The sequence below is a fragment of the Perca fluviatilis genome, chromosome 3, assembly GCF_010015445.1.
Source record: "Perca fluviatilis chromosome 3, GENO_Pfluv_1.0, whole genome shotgun sequence".
NCBI lineage: Eukaryota > Metazoa > Chordata > Actinopteri > Perciformes > Percidae > Perca > Perca fluviatilis.
Genome location: NC_053114.1, coordinates 10,220,290 through 10,241,227, shown reverse-complemented (window position 1 = coordinate 10,241,227; position 20,938 = coordinate 10,220,290). Strand labels below are relative to the sequence as shown.

The following is a 20,938-nucleotide window of genomic DNA, read 5'->3' as shown; positions in this document are numbered from 1 at the left end:
AAATCAAAAGAAGCAGCCAGTTCTAACAAATATGGTTGACATGGGAAGGAGCTAAGGTTTGCAACGCCAGACGGGAGATACGTTTTCGTGCCCTAAACGGACGGCTTTTATTTTAGTCTGATATGGATGATGTGGAGATTACAGATGTCAATGACGATGGCTCGCTCTACCAGGTGGAGAAGGCGCCCCTCAAAAACCAGGATCTGAGTTCCATAAGCCTAACTGGTAATGTGGCATGATAACAAGACCAATTAATTTAATATAGGATACGTTAATTCTGATTTAACTAACATAAATAGTGTTTTGAGTAACAATAACCGTGCTTCGTAGTTAGCACTGTTTGTTTTGAAATAACGTTACATCAGATGTTCACGTTATTTGGAGTCTAAAACCAACACGTACGTCTTTTGCCAACATACGGTACTCGGTACTGTGAGCAACATGACATTTGAAAAAGCTGCTGACCCAGTTTTACTTGTGTAAACTCCGGGGTTGCGTTTGTCTGAACTGAAACCATGATGTGTTATTATTATAAGGACGGCAGAAACGAAGATCTGTCGAAACCATATATAAGGTCGAAACGACGTTTTGGATAAGTCACGACGTGCCCTTATCTAATTTGTCACGCCCGAATCATGTGACCCTCTCCGGAAGAATACAAACTTTACTTTGTAAATATACAAAGATGAAGGATGGAACTGAATCTACAATTGTGTAAATAACGCTTTATTATAAAATTATAATAAAGCATAGTATAGTAAATTATACTAGAGCCAAAAGGTTGAGTTTATGACAACCAAACAAAAAAAGAGAAACATTCAGGCAGACAAAGAGCATAGAAGTGCAAGACAAGCGACACTTTATTATGATTATGCTGCGTTCCAGGCAAATCGTAACCCGTGTTTTCACAACCTTCTACTCGTGAAAGTGCCCTGGAACGGCAGTCAAACCGTAACTTGCTACCCGTGAACTCGTACCAGATCGTTGTACTCCCAGTTACAGTTTTTGACGTCACACACACACATAAAAAACAATGGCGACACCTGTTGATACTGTACAGCCGCCGGTGATTAATAGTAATAAGAGAAAAATAGAAATAAATAGACATAAATAGGCAAGATAAAGTTGTAATCGAAGCAATACAAATACGATTGTGTACTACTACAGGTTATGTTTATTAAATGAAGCCCCAAATATGTCGCCGACTAGAAATCTCTAGTATCACCTAGCGCTAGCTAACGTCAATGTTAGGTAGCCGCTAGCTAACCTGAACCCTACCAACGGCACATTGTTTAGTTAGCCAGCTTGTGACTTTGCCTGGAACGCTACCATATCGTGAGACGTGACTTGAAGTCGTAACTTACGGGCTAAAAATTGTTTCTGGAACGCAGAGATTGAGATTTTCTATTCATATTTACCATTCCTTTCAGCGATTTAAAGTAGTAAGCAAAATTACAAATTAACACAGTGAAAGAGGGAGTACAACCTTTCCTCTTTATAGGTATGATTATGATATTTACCCAAAATAATGACCTGTTTGAAGTGTTTGCATCCAAGTTGTCTATAAAATAAATTATATTGTAGTAAATGTCAGTAGGTTATCAATTTTTAATGATAACCAATCATGAATATCAGACCAAATAATGAATATCATATTAATCCATGTAAGGAACTGGTTTTATTAAGTTCAAAAACTGTTATCTTATTTACTCATATTTACCCAATATTTTCTGTCATCCCATATTCTTTTTATTAACGTGATCAGAGTTATTAAAACTTAATTGTAAATCTCCTTTTTTTTTTTTTTTTTTTTAATCTGGCATCTGTCAAATAAAGTTGTTTTTAAAAGAAGATGCATGATGTGTTTGCTCCTGCCCCCCACAGTAGGAGAGCTTCTGTCCCAGTATGGATGGTACCTGCTGGTTGTGACTGTTCTGGTCTACCTGGTCATCCAGCACCTGAGCAAGAGGAGATCCAGCCAGAGCTCTCGCAGCTCCCCCCCACAAACACCGCAAGGTCAGCACCAGGGGTCCGTTTCAGAAAGCAGGTTTAATGAAAACTCTGAGTTTGTTAACCCTGAGATGAGGGAGACTCTAGGTTTTCTGTTTCAGAAAGAGAGGTAACTGAGCCTGTGAGGCTAACCTGATCGGGAGCAGGTTTTCTTCAATAAACCTCAAGTTTCTCTCAGTCTCCTAACTCTGACACAGTGCTCTTTCATTTCCTCATTCAGTCTGTATCGGGCACATTTTAGCGCATTTTAACATTTGTTATCTGCAGTGTTGGTTTATTAAAAACCTGGCATTTCCTTTTGTCGACGATCCAGTTGATGAAGAAGCTGTATTACTTCGCAGGGTTTTAAACATAGAGTATGTCGGGAGATGATATTGAGGCCCCGACGCATTTTAATTTCCAGATAACTTCCTATTTGAGCAGTATCGTTTCTTTTATCGTCTATCAGTTATGTAGCCTACATAACCTTATCCGCCCTCCTATCACTAACATCACCCATCGTGGACATGCTCTACATCCAAGCGGATTATTTGTGTCACATTACGTTTTTCTTTGCAAACGGCAGTTTCCTTTACAACATTGGTGATGCGGAGCATATCAGTAAAGCCACTGTATAGCAAAGCGCCGTCAGAAGAGTGTGACTCACTCTGAAATGTGTTTTACACGTTTTTGTAGAGTTTCCTGGACACAAACCAGTAAAGGAGTTCCACACTATTGCAGGTGCATGATGTAAACCCTTTTGAAATAAAAGATTATGAATTATAATTTTGTTAATGATGGTGCAGCCTCAGAATGGGATTAGTAGGCCTAGGACTTTTTTGCCCCCAGTATTGCACCTAAATGAAATACATTATAGGTTCAATTCCATTTCACCAGTAATAGTATAGGCTACTAATGATTAAATATGATATTAATACACTATATTGGGATATGGAACGCATTTACTCTAGCAGCAATTTTCTCCCACGCAAATTCTCTTTTGCAGCAGCCGCTGTGTAGCTTTTTTAACGAAATACATGTTCAAACTCGCTGTATGTGCGCATGAGTATTTCCGCAGACCGGTTTGTTTGTGGTTGTTACCATGGTGAATTGCATTATCATGGCTCCATTCATGCTACCTTTTTATTGTGGTGGTGCATGCGCGTGAACCTACTCTGAGTTGATTTAACCAACTCCTATCAGCTGTTCTGAAACCGAAAACTCAGTTTCCCATCTCAGGGTAAATCAACTCCGACATCAGGGTTAGACTCAGTTTGTTAAACCTCCTTCCTGAAACGGGCCCCAGCACTTCCCAGTACCTGTTTACATACATGCTACAAAGTTACCAAGACAACGCTAGCTCAAGAAAATATGAGTCAATGGAATCAAACATAATCTCATTCAGTGTATCATGCTACATATACTTTACACTAGTTCAAAACAGGTGATGATGCAGGTGTTGCCTACTGTAGCACCAGTCTGTGGAAACATATTTGTGTTTCCAGACTATTGCCCCTATTCTGTTTTCTAAAATACACTGAACAAAATTATAAACGTAACACTTTTGTTTTTGCCCCCATTTTTCATGAGCTGAACTCTAAGATCTAAGACTTTTTCTATGTACACAAAAGGCTTATTTCTCTCAAATATTGTTGACAAATCTATCCAAATCTGTGTTAGTGAGCACTTCCCCTTTGCTGAGATAATCCATCCACCTCACAGGTGTGGCATAGCATCCCAAGATGCTGATTAGACAGCATGATTATTGCGCAGGTGTGCCTTAGGCCGGCCATAGTAAAAGGCCACTCTAAAATGTGCAGTTTTATCAGATTGCACAATGCCACAGATGTCGCAAGTTTTGAGGGAGCATGCAGTTGGCATTCTACTGCAGGAATGTCCACCAGAGCTGTTGCCCGTGAATTGAATGTTCATTTCTCTACCGTAAGCTGTCTCCAAAGGCGTTTCAGAAAATTTGGCAGTACATCCAACTGGCCTCACAACCGCAGACCACGTGTAACCACACCAACCCAGGACCTCCACATCCAGCATCTTCACCTCCAAGATCGTCTGAGACCTGCCCCCCGGACAGCTGCTGCAACAATCGGTTTGCATAACCAAAGAATTTCTGCACAAACTGTCAGAAACCGTCTCGGGGAAGCCCATCTGCATGCTCGTCGTCCTCATCGGGGTCTCGACCTGACTGCAGTTCGTCATCGTAACCAACTTGAGTGTGCAAATGCTCACATTCAATGGCGTCTGGCACTTTTGAAGAGGTGTTCTCTTCACGGATGAATCCCAGTTTACACTGTACAGGGCAGATGGCAGACAGTGTGTATGGCGTCGTGTGGGTGAGCGGTTTGCTGATGTCAATGTTGTGGATCGAGTGGCCCATGGTGGCAGTGAGGTTATGGTATGGGCGGGCGTATGTTATTGACAATGAACACGGGTGCATTTTATTGATTGCATTTTGAATGCACAGATACCATGACGAGATCCTGGGCCCCATTGTTGTGCCATTCATCCACGACCATCACCTCATGTTGTAGCATGATAATGCACGGCCCCTTGTTGCAAGGATCTGTACACAATTCCTGGAAGCTGAAAACATCCCAGTTCTTGCATGGCAAGCATATTGACCAGACATGTCGCCCACTGAGCATGTTTGGGATGCTCTGGATCGGCGTATACGACCGTGTGTTCCAGGTCCTGCCAATATCTAGACACTTCGCACAGCCATTGAAGAGGAGTGGACCAACATTCCACAGGCCACAATCAATAACCTGATCAACTCGATGCTAGATTGTCTATTAGCTATCGGCTAAGAGTTTTGTCATTGTGATTCACTTTTTATTAGTGAAGGGCTAAATGTCAGTTTTTTTTTTCTTCTTCATTAAGATGCCGTGTTAGTGGCAAGAAGACAAGAAGCCATGGAAGCAGCTCGGAGAAAGATGCAAGAGGAGCTTGATGCCAAAGCTAGCATCTTCAGAGAGAAACAGAAACAGGTGCAGTAGTGAAATGACATGTTTAAAAGAAAGATGATGGTGGTCAGTGTAACGCTTATCGGTTCAATTTTCTAAGCACAAACGGACATTTGGAAAAATTGGTTCCAATATCCAATTTTTCTCCGTCTTGACAAATTAAAAAAATTGCATCTTTAAACTGTCTTTCCAATTTTCTGTTTTTATTCAGAGGATCAGAAATTTAGAAAATGACAAAATTGCGTCTGGGCTCCAATTATTCAATACTGCAATGATATTCTCTCCCTCGTTCCGCCTAGCTACGCCCCGCCCCCCACTCGAAACCATCAGTTGCAAGCACCTCTGACTCCAAAGTTTATCAGTTTTTTTGTTGTGTTTTTATTTATTTATTTTTTTTGGTCCATATGCAGTTAATGACCTGTATATTCCGCAAAGTAGAGGAAGAGAATACCATTGCAGTATTGAATAATTGGAGCTCAGACACAATTTTGTAATTTTCTCAATTTCTGATCCTTTGAATAAAAACAGAAAATTGGAAAAACTGGTTAAAGATATAATTATTTTTTTTTTAAATTTTGTCAAGGTGGAAAAAATGAAAAATTTGATATTTGAACCCATTTTTCTGTTTTTCCAAATGTCCGTTTGTGCTTAGAAAATTGAACTGATAAGTGTTATAATGTCAGACCTAAACTGAATACGTGATGTATTTTGTGAACAGCAAGAAGAAGAGAAGAGGAAGCAGAAAATAGAGATATGGGAGTGTATGCAACAGGGAAAGAGTTACAAAGGAACTGCACAACCTTCTCAGGTGAGTTTAATCACCTGGAACTGTCTTTTTCTACAGTTCCTTAATCTACTGTGGACACATTTTAAAACATTTAACATTTCAAATCATATTGAACAGGATTTATTTCAAATTAATAATTAATTAATTAATTAATAATTTTCTATAAGTTAACACAAAATAATAAAAAAAAAATCTTTACCTCTCTTTTACTGCCAGGGATGTAATGATACCATTAGCTCACATTTCAGTTTGTCATGATACCATTTAGTAGTTTGTCACACAGCAGCAGTTGGTAAGCTTGCTGAGGAGTTGGAGGTGATCACTGTGGCTGCTCTGTATTGTCCCATTACTCCCTCAAGTACTTCAAACTGATCTGCTGGTACAATAACAGCCACCCCTCCGGATAACGTTACTCTGTTTGGCGTCAGCAGGTTTAAGAACATTTGGTTTCCTCTGAATCTTTAAGATCACTGTGTGTTTTTGTATTATTGATCACACAACTGTTGTCACCAACATGGTCTCTAAACAGTGATTTGATCAAAGGTTGTAAAGGCTGTTAACCAAGACTAACCCATTTACACGGATACGTGTGGTCATGGTCTAAGTCCCTCACTGTAGTGTCTGATCAATCCTTATCACTACAGGCCACTGGAGAGGCCAGCTCATCAACAACAGTGCTGAAACCAAAGGCAGACAAGAAGCCACTTCGCGGTGCAGGTATGTACTTCACAGGACAGGAGCTGGAGCACAGTCGGTACACACTGCAGCTTTAAATAGACACTATGATGGATTCCTCCTGTTTTTTTTGTTTGTTTTTTTAATACCGGACATGTCCTTTTTATCTACACAATGTAGCTAGAATTGTAATGAACTTACACTTAATGTATTGTACTTATTTTATTTGTAAGTGACCATGTATAATATTAAACGTAAACAGAGCCTGAATTTCAGTGCGGGATGGCGAGTATTGCACATAATTGCACAAACAAACAAACACAAACTTTAAAGAATGAATATCAGGCACTGTTAAATGTTACCATGAGATGACTTAAAGCTCATTTTTATCTACGGTCTCTTTTGATCAGACCAGGCTGAATAAAGTGTTTCACTTCTCACTCTGGTAAAAAGTTTCAAGCCTATTTCACCTCTGACCACAGCAGTACCTCTGATGCTCTGTGCCACCAGTAAACACCCGCGTCAGGGGATAGACCCACTTTAAAAATCAGTGCTTCTCCTGCAAAAACGCATGTCTGCATTTATAACTCACTGTATTCATGATTTCACAAGTAAAACAATCTTTTATGCGCAGACACATTTCCATGGCGGAGATATTTGCTCCGTCTGTGCATCTCCGTGTTGGATGGGTCAGCAGTGAGCATTCTGATCTTGTGTGTGTTTCAGACTACAATCCCCTGACTGGACAGGGAGGAGGCTCCTGCTCCTGGAGACCTGGCAGGAGAGGACCGTCATCTGGTGGATGAGGTTAAAGAAGGTTAGAGACATTGGTCTGTATGACCTTTTGACCTCTGACATCCTGATGGGCACACTGACTGACTGAACCAAGCTGACAGTAGCACCAAACCCACGCTTTAGACAAATATATATATATTTTTTTTAACCTGCTCCATACTTTCAGGGGGTGTTGATCGTTGGTAGCATATACCTGCTATCCTTTCTGCTTGTTTATTTACTCTCTAAACTCTCTGCCTTATTAAGCATCAAATATACTGTGATAATAATGAATCATATTGCTAAGGGACAAATGCATTTTGGAATTGAAAGCTTGTAATGACGCCATTCCTGTAAATGGTATGTAACCATTAGGTTTGGCTGATGAATTTCACAGTCAGTGTGTTTTTTTTTTTTTTTTTTTTAAATGTGTACCACCATAGCTTTAGACTTGATATTACTACAGCAGCTGTAGCTGGTGGGCATATAGTTAATTAACATTTTGAACAAAATGTAAGGAGGGTATGTCTGTTTTTATGCAATAAAGATTTGGTCACTGGGTATTTGTCCAGCTGGGAATCCACAAGCACCTGCAGATGCACAATGCTATAAACACTTATCCAGGAAGTCTCACGGATATCACCTGCTGCTGTCTTGGCCAGTGCTCCCTTGGTAAAGAGGTTTTTAATATCAGTGGGCCTCTCAACTGGTTAGATAAAGGTTAAATTATAAATAATATAATATCACCAGACTTATACTTTAAATGCAAGTGCCAGCAAGAAAACAGACAACTGAGACCCATCTTTGATAAATGCCGACACACACTTGATGTACATACATTAAGCCTGATTCTCTTCCCAGTATAACCCACAATTCATCGGCTGCTTCACAACAGGTGATGGTGATAATTCACCTTCTCTGAGAGTCCCAGTTGCTTTGTAGTCTTTGTGGCCTCTACACTTTGCGATCCTCTCATAAACCCTGCATCTCCTTTGAGTTTGCGTGATCTATAGTAAACGTGGCAAATCTGTGGCTTCCAGCCTGTACAGTGAAGTCAGTTAAAATGTTCGGGATAGAATTGATAAGGATTGTTGTTGCAATTGAAGCTTGGAGAAAGGAAAAAAAAAAAACATGACTGCAAACCATTTCAAACTGTTGTCACAAATATACTTATGTAGCATAAAATTAGATTGGTTTTGCCTGATTAATGTGTCAGGGGACCCTAGAAAAACAAAGTGGGCTGTCTAAAAAGACAGGGCCACCAGATGAAGGTCCAGTGTTGCCAAATTTGTAAATAATTAAATTTTAAATTAAGTTTTAAATGTTTAATTTCATAATGTATCTGATTTTACCAACTACAACCACATGGGGGAGCCCGAGACCAGAGAGCTGTGACACATGCTGCGTTTGGGGACGCCTACTTGACAATAGTTTTTGGTAATGTTTTCTGTTACGTAGGTGTAGTCAAAGTAGAATATTAGATAGGCCTAACGTAGCAAAAATAAATAAACAAAATCAATTCTTTATACCTCAGGCTATAAAAAAAAGTAATTTTTGCTGTCCAGCAGCTTTCCGGGCGCCACTACTGTGGACATTTTTTTTTTTTTAACTCCTGAAACCACCTGTTTACCACAGCCTGCAACCTCCTTTAGCTTAGCCACAGTAATTATGTAAAGTGTCCTTGGGTTTCATGAAAGGCGCTATATAAATAAAAGTAATAATTATTATTATTATTGGTGAAGAAGTGGCCGATCATCACGTCTGGTGTCATAGTAATTAATAATGGTAAACACTACGACTCCCAAGGTGCAGTTCGGCATCATCCAATCACCAAGCTTACATTTCTGTCACATAGGCCGCACGATTGGAAGTCAAAGGCTGTTGCGAATACGGATTATCTAATAACAATTCACTTTTAATTTTGGGGTCAATTTTAGTTGTATTCAGCAACTATGCCGCCGTGTTATGTTAACAACTGCTACAACGAAGTGTTTTGAAATCGCTACCGCGCCTCAGACTGGATACTTCCCATGGAAACGGCGGCTGAGGCTCATGGGTATTGTAGTATTTAAAGCAGTTCAGAACCTAAAATGACGGATAAAACTTTCTCGGAAACAAAGTTGAAATAATTGAAACAGGTAGTCTTAGCGTATACTTATATGATCGTTACATTATCCGGGATAGTCTGTGCTTCTGTATTAAGCCACGTGAAGAACAGTGATGACAGAAAAAATGAACAGAGAAAAGTACTTCCGGCCTCTCCCACTTTGGAACGGACCCAGTCAGAGCGCTTCTACGGAAAGCCCGTTGAGTCAAAACCACTGTTAAACCCTTCGCGATCAGCGATCTCGACAGTCAGACATTCTTCCAGTGGCGAGATAATGGCGAGAATGGGGCCGCTATTTAAGGCAAAGAAAGAAACTGCTGCATTTGTCGACCGGCGTTGAAGTTTGCCGATGGTCTATAGTGGGACAGTTTGATGAGCAGATGAAGCATCGGCAGAGAACGGTTCAGGTGGCAGTTTCAAGGAGACTGCTGTGATGCTACGTAGGCAACTGGAAGAAAAGCGCTTTTCTACTATGAGAGAGTGTGTGTGAGCCCGGTTTTTCTTGAGCCATAGGAGCCCAACTACCTATCTGTTTTTTGTTGTTTTATTCAATTTTTTTAAATTTTTTTTTGTTAATGGTTATTTTTTAAGACGCGCTGACTTAGGATACAGCGAGGATACACAGTGTGCTGGTGAAGTTTTGGGGAATGGCAGGTCGAAGCCGAAGAGCATGGTTTAGTGTTCTGTTGGGACTGGTTGTCGGGTTCACTCTGGCTTCCAGACTCATCTTACCCAAGGCGACCGAGTTGAAGAAAGCTGGACAAAAACGAAAGGCAAACCCTGCCGGCTGTGGGTTAAACGGGGGTCACAGAGAGGAATACGGCGGAGTACTGTGGCCACCTCAAGATAACGGTTCACCGGCGACCGAGAAACCTGGCTCCAGGTCCAATAATTTCCTGTTCGTTGGTGTCATGACTGCCCAGAAGTACCTGAGTAGCCGAGCCGTAGCGGCACATAGGTATGTGACGTGTCAGAGAAAAATGCTGCTTTTTCCACAAATACCCATGCTTAACACACTCGTCTAATAGTAAGGTAATGGTCTACCAATTTCACTTTATACCTTTAGCACTTTAATGTTGGCTTCTTAATAAGCTTACCTCGATTGACATGGAGCGATACAAATACTCGAATTCGATTTAGAGGGCCTTTAACAATAGCTATATTTATTAGGTAAGTTAGCTGGCTAGCCGCAGTTATTTCTACCCATTTTCACCGTTTGTCATTGGTCCACATTGATCGCTAGCACCCAGCCCAAGAATGGACAAGAAAACACACATGTACCAAATTAGGGGCTGCGTAATATGTACTGTATATAGTTTGTGCTGAGATTACTATAACCTGATTGTTAAAATCTATTTTTTACGTCCCCTTAAGTAGCTTTAAGGTCAGATAATCATAGTCAACTCTGTCTGTCAGAATAAGAAATATTGTGCATCATATTGTGCCTTTTCATTGATGCTATGATGTTAACACTGAGTATAAAATTTAAACCAAGACAGGTATTTTTCATGGCTGCACTCTTTTATCAAATGAAAAATATTCTACATGTCTGCTGCATAATTTTAGGCACATTTCTCCAAACTTAAGCCTGACAGATCTGGGATATGACTTAAACTAACAGTTATTTGCATTGTCAAGAAGCCAACCAGGGCTTCTCAAACCTTTTCATTTCAACAGCCATCTAATAGACTCACATCAGACGTCAGACTAAGTGCTGGCATTTCCTCACTGCACTACATATAGAGTCATACTCAAGTTAGAAGTTGATGTTTCTGTAAAGGCGTCCTGACATTTGCACTGAATATCTCCTGGGAGCACATACAGAAGCTCATGACTCTAATGTACTCATTGTTGACTCCTGCACTGATTATATTGGTTCAGGGCAGGTGTTTTCCCTAAAAAATAAATCTGAGTAAAACTTAAAGAAGCACATACCTATAATATGTCCATACTTAATGGAGAGTGTTCTAACGTGCCACTAAACAAATTATATATTCAGTGCTGCATAGTAGATTTTTAAATCTCTCAAGGTGATTAAGACTAGAGAGAATATAGTCCGTTCAACGATCAATGTTATTATTCAAATGTAAGGTCAGTTTTTTGTAGTTTCACATACTATGTGAAAAACACTGGAGATGCTCTCCAGTGTTTTTAACAAACAAGTTAAGGGCATCTCCATTCAGGAAATTGTTTTTATGTTCAGTTCAGTAATCTGATGCTAGTTGAGAACTTTGTAGAAAATGTGTTTAGCTGGAGGATCTCACAACAACAGCCTCGCCTCATCACAGTGTTTTCATAAGTTAGGATCATTGTGTGAAATTCACAAAATCTAAAGTACAATAACTTCAATATTATTACACAGATAGGTGGTGTAGAAAGCATTACTAATGTTTACACCAAAGGAATTCTTTCAGGGCTCTATAGAATTGGACTTAGGCCTTAACCTTCTTCCAAGGCTTTGATACTAACCGTTCCATTGATGGTGGTGCAGCAGATTGTTGTCTGGGCTTCATAATGGGCTTCTAGTTTTAATAAGACCCATCTAGACTGCGCTGTAAATGACCCGTCTATCAGCAGTAGATTTAGATGGGTTTTTTATTCCGATAAAAGAACACCGTGTTAAACCTAGTTCTTCTTTTAATGCTACACAATGATACATCAACCAATGTGTCCCTGAGCAAGACACTTAACCCCTAGTTGCTCCAGAGGCGTGCAACCTCTGATATATATATTGTAGCAATTCTAAGTCACTTTGGATAAAAGCAGCAGCTAAATGAAATGTAACATAATGTAGCTTGTCTCGTATTGCAAGACCTTTCTCCACAGATACATTCTGGGTTGTTTGCATTTTTTGAAACTAATCACAATCATTTTGGGGCGGAGCTAAATATCTGCAAAATAGTCTTGGGAATGAACTTGTTTTGGTGAAACATTTGCATACCGATAAACGAATACACCACACACAATATTAAATGAAGATTACGGCAAAACTTCAGCGTGTAGCTTGCTAGATCGAAGTCTGTTGTTTCCTGAAGCAAAGGGATTTTGAGAACGGCAAAACACAGAGAGCGGAAGGTAAGGGACATCAGGATGACAGGCAATTATTCTGGAAATGTTCTTCCGTTGATCCAGACTACAATTGAACCAACCAATGTCAGAGACACCTTGCCCTGCAGGTTTTACATGCACCTACAATCCATGATTGATAGATAGATAGATAGATAGATAGATAGATAGATAGATAGATAGATAGATAGATAGATAGATAGATACTTTATTCATCCCAAGGGAAATTTTAGATGCAACATATTCCAGAGAGAGTAGATGAACAAAACATGTTTACAAAGAGGCTTTGACTTATCTAAATAGTTTAGAGTGGTAGAGCCATAGTCAGTGTGCACTTCAGTGTTATTTTTTTTAACCTTTATTTATCCAGGTAAGTCGATAGAGAACAATTTCTCATTTGCAACGACGACCTGTCTCATTCACAGAGTTACACATTCATACCTGGAAGCTGCACATTCATACCTGGAAGCTGCCCAGTACAACCGCAGTCTGATCTGCTGGACACTGGAGCGGGGCACCTCAGTGGTGGTAATGAGGGAGGTGCTCTTTCACTTTCTCCACCCAGATTTTATCCTGCCGGTCTGGGGATTGAACTGGTGACTTCCCGGTCCCAAGCTCAAATGTTTAACCTTTAGGGCACCGCTGTCCCAATGTTAAAGCGTAACTCTCGCCAAAATGCAACCTAGGGTCTTTTTGTGAATGTACCCGAGTCAAACTTTCGTTTAAAAGCATATTTCGGACGGAAGCGCCACTTTTAAGATTTACCGTCTTTTTGGTTAAATGGCCTTTTGAATGGGAGTGATAGGGGCACTTTCATGCTAGCCTCAAAATAGCTATTTTTAAAACACTAGAAGGCTCGACACAACATGATACTTTGCTCCAAGTGTCACCAGGGGCTCTACACATGAACTCAAGCGTTGACAACATTGTTTGTGTATCCAGAGTTTACTACAAAAGTTTTGAACAACTTGTTGTTTCCGGCCGCTACCACCTCGGCAGTCAAAACGAGTCGATATCAAAACAAGTAGCCACAGATTTAGTATATCCCTTGTGCACCAGTGTAGTTAAGGTGTAGAGACCCTGGTGATACTTCAGGCAAAGTATCATGTTGTGTCGAGCCTTCTTAGTGTTTTAAAAAAAGCTATTTTGAGGCTAGCATGAAAGTGCCCCTACTACTCACATTCAAAAGGCCATTTGACCGAAAAACGAAAATACGGTACATCTTAAAAGTGGCGCTTCCGTCCTAAATATGCTTTTAAACTAAAGTTTGACTCTGGTACATTCACAAAAAGACCCTAGGTTGCATTTTGGCGAGAGTTACGCTACTTACTACTTACTGTTACTGACAGTAGATCAGTAAGATTCCCATTTACTTTTCAATGACAACAATAATAATACAGATGAGGAACTTTTTTTTTTTTTAAATTGCATACAAAATCATGATCACAATATTCGTATTTAACAATTGCAATTAGATTATATTTCCAGATTGTTCAGCCCTATCGGGAATGAATGCTTATTTTAGGCTTTAATGGAACTATCATGTGGGTGAAGAGGAAATATAGCACTGCTTGTCCATAGCACTGCTTGTCCATGACACCATGTTTGCAGTATTTGGGGTCATTGTGAATGCACTGAATGAAAGCAATTCTCTGTAATGCTAGATCACCACCACATGCAATGCAATAAATTATAGTGATGCATGTCAAAAAACTAATAAGTTTGACTTCTCAAGTCACTAATTCTCCCTTCTGCTTTTGGTGGTACTTTAGTAGAGGACCCATCACACATCAGTTTCAAGGGGCATTAAAATGTTAAATGACAGTTTTGCCATTTTTCAACGTAGTCTCTAACAACTAAATATTTACTATCATTTACAGTCATGCTTAGAAAAGCCTGACTCATATCTTTATTGCGGTTGTGAGTTGCATTGAAAATTACGTCACAACAGTTTCCTGTGGCGTCGCTATGATGACCAGCCATGCTGAGGTGAGTCAAGACGAGGCGAGTCGAGCTGTTACCAGCAGTGGGTAAGCGCCAATAGTGAGAATCTTCCCCCGTCTGCTGCAGCTTCTTACTGTGCTTCCACACTAGCAAGAATCTTTTGAGCACTTTGAAAACCAAAGCATACATTACAGTCACACATGTCAGTTTATGCTCTCCTGCTGTCTGTGAGCTTTAAATTATGTTACTGACTTGATTTTCTTCCTGTGATGCAGATGTAGTGAGGAAAGTCAATTGACGATCTGATAGAAACATGCTTCACAGACTTTATTTCAACATGTTTGACTGAGATCTTCTGGGATTTCTTTTGGGCATTTTAGGGCTTTATTTGTATATTGTGCATCAGGAAAGTGCACTGTGAGCTGGCTGAATCTCCTGTGAGTGCTACACACAGGTGAAAAATAAGAATGCTTCTTTGTCTACCCCATTGAAATGATCTTTGGTAAAATTTTTAAAATGATAAAGCAATTGTGCAATATAATGTGTGTGGGGTGCTGGTATGGTTTTCACCTTGTGAATCTGTGTGCGTGTGTTTGTATAATGTGGTCCTAGAAAGACCTACTGTAGTGGGAATTACCACAGAGGAAGTTTTGAGTACTTTGCCAGGTGTTTTTATGTCTGTGCACAGATTTGGCCACCATGAGACTTTGCAGGTGTGTAGTGGAGATCAAAATAAATGCCAAGTTCAAAAATGGGTTTGTTGGAAGTAGGAAATGTAGAGCAAACAATAAGGGGTAGATATGAAGACAAGGGCTGTGAAATCAATCAAATTTTGATCGCAATTTAAATTTTTGCTCCTCGTAACGATCACAAAAATCATGTAATCGAGAGAAAGGATTTTGTAAATTACATTTAGCAGTTAAATTCTTATTTTTGTCAGTCCCTCCAGGATTTTGCGATGTTGCGATCGGGCCAATTCACGCGAATTCAACCAATCACCGCAAATTTGGTGCGACTCGCAATTTTGACCAATCACCGCAACTTTTCTGCAAATTTGACCAATAACCTGAAGTTTCCCGCGACTTGAACCAATCCCCGCAGTCCCATGTGCACTCTGAGAGACCATGACCAAGCGGGAGTGAGAACGGGTTGATTGTCTTTTGGCGTTTTCCTCTGTCATGTATTGTAAAGATGTAGCAAAAAGCTTAAGTTCATTCTTCCAACCGTTGATGTGGGGTTTGACCTTTTTAAATATTTGCACCTATGAATAAAATTTACAATGCTCAATCAAGTAATTTATCAAGAATTCTAGATTTTTATCCTTTAAAAATATTCCATCTTTAATTGACATTTCGTTTAATGGGTGTAGCAGCCTTTAGATTGAAGCCAGCATTGAAAAGACAGCCACAAGTCATTAATCGGTTCACACTGAAAGAAAATACGTTCGACCGTCTCAATATCGTTCTCACAAAAAACACAGGAGTTACTCTCCCAATTAAATTTTACATGTAGGAAGTGGTTTGATGGATAAATATCATTTAATATTTTAAATGTCACTTCTTTGGCTTTTGGTGGGAGAGGATACGATAAGGATTGTTTCCTAATCTTTCTTGCCTCTTCATCACTGTAATCTTGGAGAATATATTTTCTTTTCAGTTGAAAGGGATAATATTTTATACATAATACACGCTTAACAAATTTGTTAGAGAACGGTTTGCTGATCAAACTGACACCCTCAACACAAAGAGGCCTCATCTCTGATATAAAATTTGCATGAACCAAAAGTTGTTGGGTCATTGTTTTAAAGGGGTGATAGAATGATTTTAAAGGGTATTTCACACTGTTCCTTAAGGTCTCCTAATGGGGTATGTAACATTGGTTGGGCTGAAAATGGCCTAGTTGATATTCTATTGGCCCTTATGCATCCCTGTGTTTTGGCCCTATTTGTAACAAGAGCTTTTCTTCCAAATATGGTATGCTCATGAATATTTAGGTGAGCTGCGCGCTGATTGGTTGAGCGAATCCCCATACACACATTAGAGACGATACAGCAGGTCTCATATTCCAGACCCTGCAATGTTTCGTTACCAAATTCACTTCTGAGACTTTTTTTTATGTGAGAAATCAACTATATAAAGCTCAAATATGGCAGTTTTACGAAAATTGATGGCCAATTGCAAATTTGGTAAGACGTGTCGGACTTTAGGAGCTCCACACAGTCTGACGAGAGCGCGGCAGCCTGCTGGGCTCCATACCCAGGGCAAAGTCACCCTTTGTGGATTACTGCACTACCAGGGCTCCGCGGCCGGCTGCCGGCATAACTATAACATATTTACAATTTGAATTTCGTCACGGCACTTATATCACAGCTACCCCAAGGTCTTACAAAGCTAACCGTTGTGTCCGATTTCAATGTAAGGCATTTTTATGAAAGTCAGGGGTTTTGTTAGGAGGAGCAGCTAGCTAGCTATATGTCCCATTCAATATAATGGGAAAAGATCGCTGCTAGCTAGCTACACTTTCGGCATAACTTTAGTATATTTACAGTTTGAATTTCGTCACAGCACTTATATCACAGGTTCCCCAATGTCTTACAAAGCTTAGCTAACAATTGTCAGATTTCAATTTAATGCATTTTTGTGAATTTCAGAGGTCTCGTTAGGAGGAGGCTAGCTAGCTCTCATTGATGGACTCCAGCTCACCACGGGCTCTATCAATGAGACTCGCGGACAAGAGGCGTTTATTTCCCCGATCGTTTGTTTACATAACTCAACACACACATCCATTATAAGATTAACTGGATCCTGCGGTAAGAGATTGCAGGCGTAACAAGCTCGCTGACCGCGCTCTCAGTCACACAACGGCCATTTAGCAGGAAGAGGGGAGGGAGAACAGCGAGCTGCAGGCCCTGGGGCTCTGTCAGGGCACCGGCGTTTGGTAGTCCAGTCACCCAGAAAGGGTGAGTTTGCGCGGGTATTGAGCAGGCGCGGGCTGCCGGCCGTGACAGAACTCAATCTAGCTCACAGCAGGCCGGGGTCTGTGAAGGAGGACAGGCAGGGCGGCGATGTAACAACCCAGGCAGCACCGGCCGCTGAACTCCGACACACAGTTGGACAAAATTTGCAATTAGCCATACATTTTTGTAAAACGGCCCATATTTGAGCTTTACATAATTGATTTCTCGCATAAAAAAGTTTCAGAAGTGAATTTTGTAATGGAATAGTAGAGATCTGCGCGACCTAGATTCAGAAGACTACCTGATATCAAATCAGTTGTGTAGCCTACGTAAATGTTGGGGCGTGAAAAAGAGAGACTATAGCCAGATGAGGAGGAGCCTCTAACAGGCAAATCTCAACGAGCCGCCAAATTGACGTCAACTCGGCGGCTCGTTGAGATTTGCCTGTTTTCAGAGGCAGTTTCAAATTGTGAGATTTGCAGAGGAAAGAGGTGTCATTGGGATTTTGAGGTTCTATGTATGTGCTATTTACCCACCAAACTGTCATTTTTCAACTATGACAAGGTAAAATCGGTTTTGCATTCTATCACCCTTTAAAGGGAATTGGAATGGCTTTTATTACTTTAGTGTATTCTCTAAACAAACATTGAAGACTAAACTTGTCACAGAATTCTGCATGGTTTAAAAATTCTCCAGAACCATCCATTAATTGAGACACATTCCAAATTCCTTTTTCCATCCAAGTGCCTAAAAACAATGACTTCCTATTGGATAATATGTATCTGTTATTCCATAGGGGTGTTAGCCTAAAAATCTAGACGCACCCTAGTGGCAGCAAATTTATTTTGCAGCCAGGGGGGTCTAGGCACTCTCCGTTGGCTTGCGAGTTGGAAAAACCAAACTCTGGTCAGGCCAATCACATCGTGTATAGAGTTGGTGGGCGGGCTTATGGCTGCTGCTGCTGGGAACAGTCTTCTGGAAGACTTGGAGTTAAGCTTTTCTTTGGGAAAAGAACAAAGAACGGCACTGAAGTCATTCTTAAAAAAGGAAGATGTGTTCACAGTTTTGCCGACCGGATACGGCAAAAGTTTAATCTATCAACTATCTTCGCTACCTTCTTCGTTGCTCTGCCTGGTTGTAGCGCTATCCTTTTACGTGCATAGGAAATTTGAAAGACAACCGTTTATCCCGCCCCTCAGATTGAGCCCTGTCAATGGTGAGTTCCCAGACCCAACATCTTGATGTGGGTCTGGTTTGTCAGGCTATAGGAGTGTATTCTGAGGAGTAAAATTGTGTTTATAAATCAAATTCCAATAGAGGCGAACTTGCTGGTGAAAATCTGATAACTTCGTTGGCAGTCTACATAGATCATAATCCCATCGCAATAAACAATTTATACCTCCCAACTTTTTGAAAATTGAACCAAAAAGAGCGTTCGTTTGAAGTATATGAATTCAGCCATTTTAATTTAAGAACACCGTTCATAACCAAAAAATCAATTGCAATTAGTCCACCATCTTCAACACTCTTAATCGCATCCGCTTTCCTGATATGACATTTATTTTTCCAGATGAAGTTAAAATTTTTGTTGATAAGTTGAGCCATTTTATCTGAAACCTCTAATGATAATGCAGGATATATAACTTTTGAGAGGCCTTCCATTTTAGATAAAAGGACCCTTATATACCAAATATGATAATGTCCCTTTGTAACCATGAATTAAGAATGGTTTTATATTGCTCTACTCTTTTACAAATATTTTCTTTCTCTCTTAATTCTTTGTTTCTGGTGACAGTTATACCCAAGTATTTGACTTGCAATTTAACCTTTATGTTACAGATTACGTGAGGCGGCTGATCATGTAAAGCGAATAATTCACATTTATCAATATTTAATTTCAAGCCTGCTGCTTTAGAGAATTGATTAATAGAGTCTAATAATGTAGAATCATCCGCAAATTGACTTATGACAATTTGTCCAATACCATTATTTTTAATCATAATTGACATAAATTCAGCAACCAAGATAAATAATAAAGGGGAGCTGTTGCAGCCTTGTCTAATGCCTCCTTCAACTTTAAATCTCGGACAGGTACCATGTTCCAAAGCTACACAGGTGTTAATGTCACTGTATAACATGCCAATTAGATCTATACATTTTCTACCAAATCCAAAGTATTCAAGAGTATTTAAAATAAATGGGTGCTCTACCGAATCAAAGGCTTTGTAAAAATCTAGAAATAAAATAAATCCACTTTCTATAAACAGATGACTGTAATCGATCAAATCTAAAACCAGCCTTATGTTATTGTGGATAGATCTTCCACCAAGAAACCCGGACTGAGTTTCATTTTTTATCTGGGACAAACCTCATTTGAGTCTAGTTGCAATACATCCAGAAAGCAGTTTATCAAACCTTGTTTCATAGTTGGCATCTATTGTCTTTTCTTAATGCATTCTTGTAGTGCCCTGAACAGCATATTTCTAATATCATTAAAAAAAATGTATAAAAGCTAACAGTGAGTCCATCAGAGCCAGGGGATTTGTTTACTGACAATTTCAAACTAACAGCATCTAATTCTTCTATTCTTAAATCTGATTCACAAATTCCTTTTAAATACATCATCAATGGTTGGTATGAAGTTTATGACTTTGTCAAAGAAGCTATTGGAATCAGTACAGGAGAATGCAGATGTATAGAGCTTACTGCAAAAGGTGAAAACTTCTTTTTCTATTACTTTAGTTTGATTACATTTTATTCCTTCTATCAGTAAGCTTGTTATCGCCTTCTTTTCCTGTCTTCTCTTTTCTAAGTTGCAGAAATATGAAGTGTTTTTTTCTCCCTCCTCAATCCATTTGGCTCTTGACCTTACAAATGCACCTTGAGCTCTTTTAAGATACAGTATATGTTATCTAATTGGGTTTGTAATTTCATTAGTTTCTCCTTGTCTTCACTACTCAATTCAGGCCTACTACAACACTGGCTGATTTCATAAAACAGGTTGCTTTTCTCCTTTCCTTATTAAGTTCCTTGCTAAATTTTATAGAAAATTCTCTAACTTTATATTTTACATATTCCCACTTATTGTTATAGTTATTTATGGGTTCTGTAATTTCAATTTCATTTATTATTTCTCTTTTTTTTTTTAACAGTAATCCTTATTTTTTAGCAAATTAGTATTACATTTCCAGTACCCTTTGTTGTTCTTTTTCCTACAAGTTGGATTTAGTGTTATTTCTGTTATACAGTGATCAGTTAAAGGGGCTTTAGAAATTGAAGCTTGAAAGGTAAACTCTCCGTAAGAACTAGCAGCAAGCCAGTAGTAATTATAGATTTACATGTAGCATTGGGTTTGTACCATGTGAATTGTTTTTCCTCTGGGTTTAACATTAACATTGATTGGGCTGAAAATGGCCCAGCTGCTGTTCTATGGGCCCTAATGCAACCCTGTGAAAAAGCCCTGGATGAAACAAGAACTTTTCTGCCCATGAAAAGCGCTATATAAATTCAATTTATTATTATTATTATTATTATATTGTATGCTCATGAATATTTAGATGAGCTGTGCACTGATTGGTTGGTTGAAACACACACACACACACACACACACACACACACACACACACACACACACACACACACACACACACACACACACACAC

At 39.6% G+C, this 20,938-nt stretch overlaps 2 protein-coding genes across 2 annotated transcripts in view; both read left to right on the top strand.

Moving 5' to 3' along the window:
• Positions 1-7,764, top strand: selenos (selenoprotein S). Its single transcript, XM_039795882.1, has 6 exons — positions 1-225; positions 1,885-2,016; positions 4,885-4,991; positions 5,686-5,775; positions 6,399-6,471; positions 7,156-7,764. Exons 1-6 carry the CDS (start codon positions 123-125, stop codon positions 7,233-7,235), a joined length of 585 nt encoding a protein of 194 aa, XP_039651816.1. The 5' UTR covers positions 1-122; the 3' UTR covers positions 7,236-7,764.
• Positions 7,765-9,505: 1,741 nt separating this feature from the next.
• Positions 9,506-20,938, top strand: part of chsy1 (chondroitin sulfate synthase 1) — a 103,745-nt gene continuing 92,312 nt past the window's right edge. Inside the window, exon 1 of the mRNA XM_039795210.1 lies at positions 9,506-10,268. Coding sequence (XP_039651144.1) covers positions 9,958-10,268 — 311 coding nt within the window. The 5' untranslated portion in view covers positions 9,506-9,957. The remainder of the gene's footprint in view (positions 10,269-20,938) is intronic.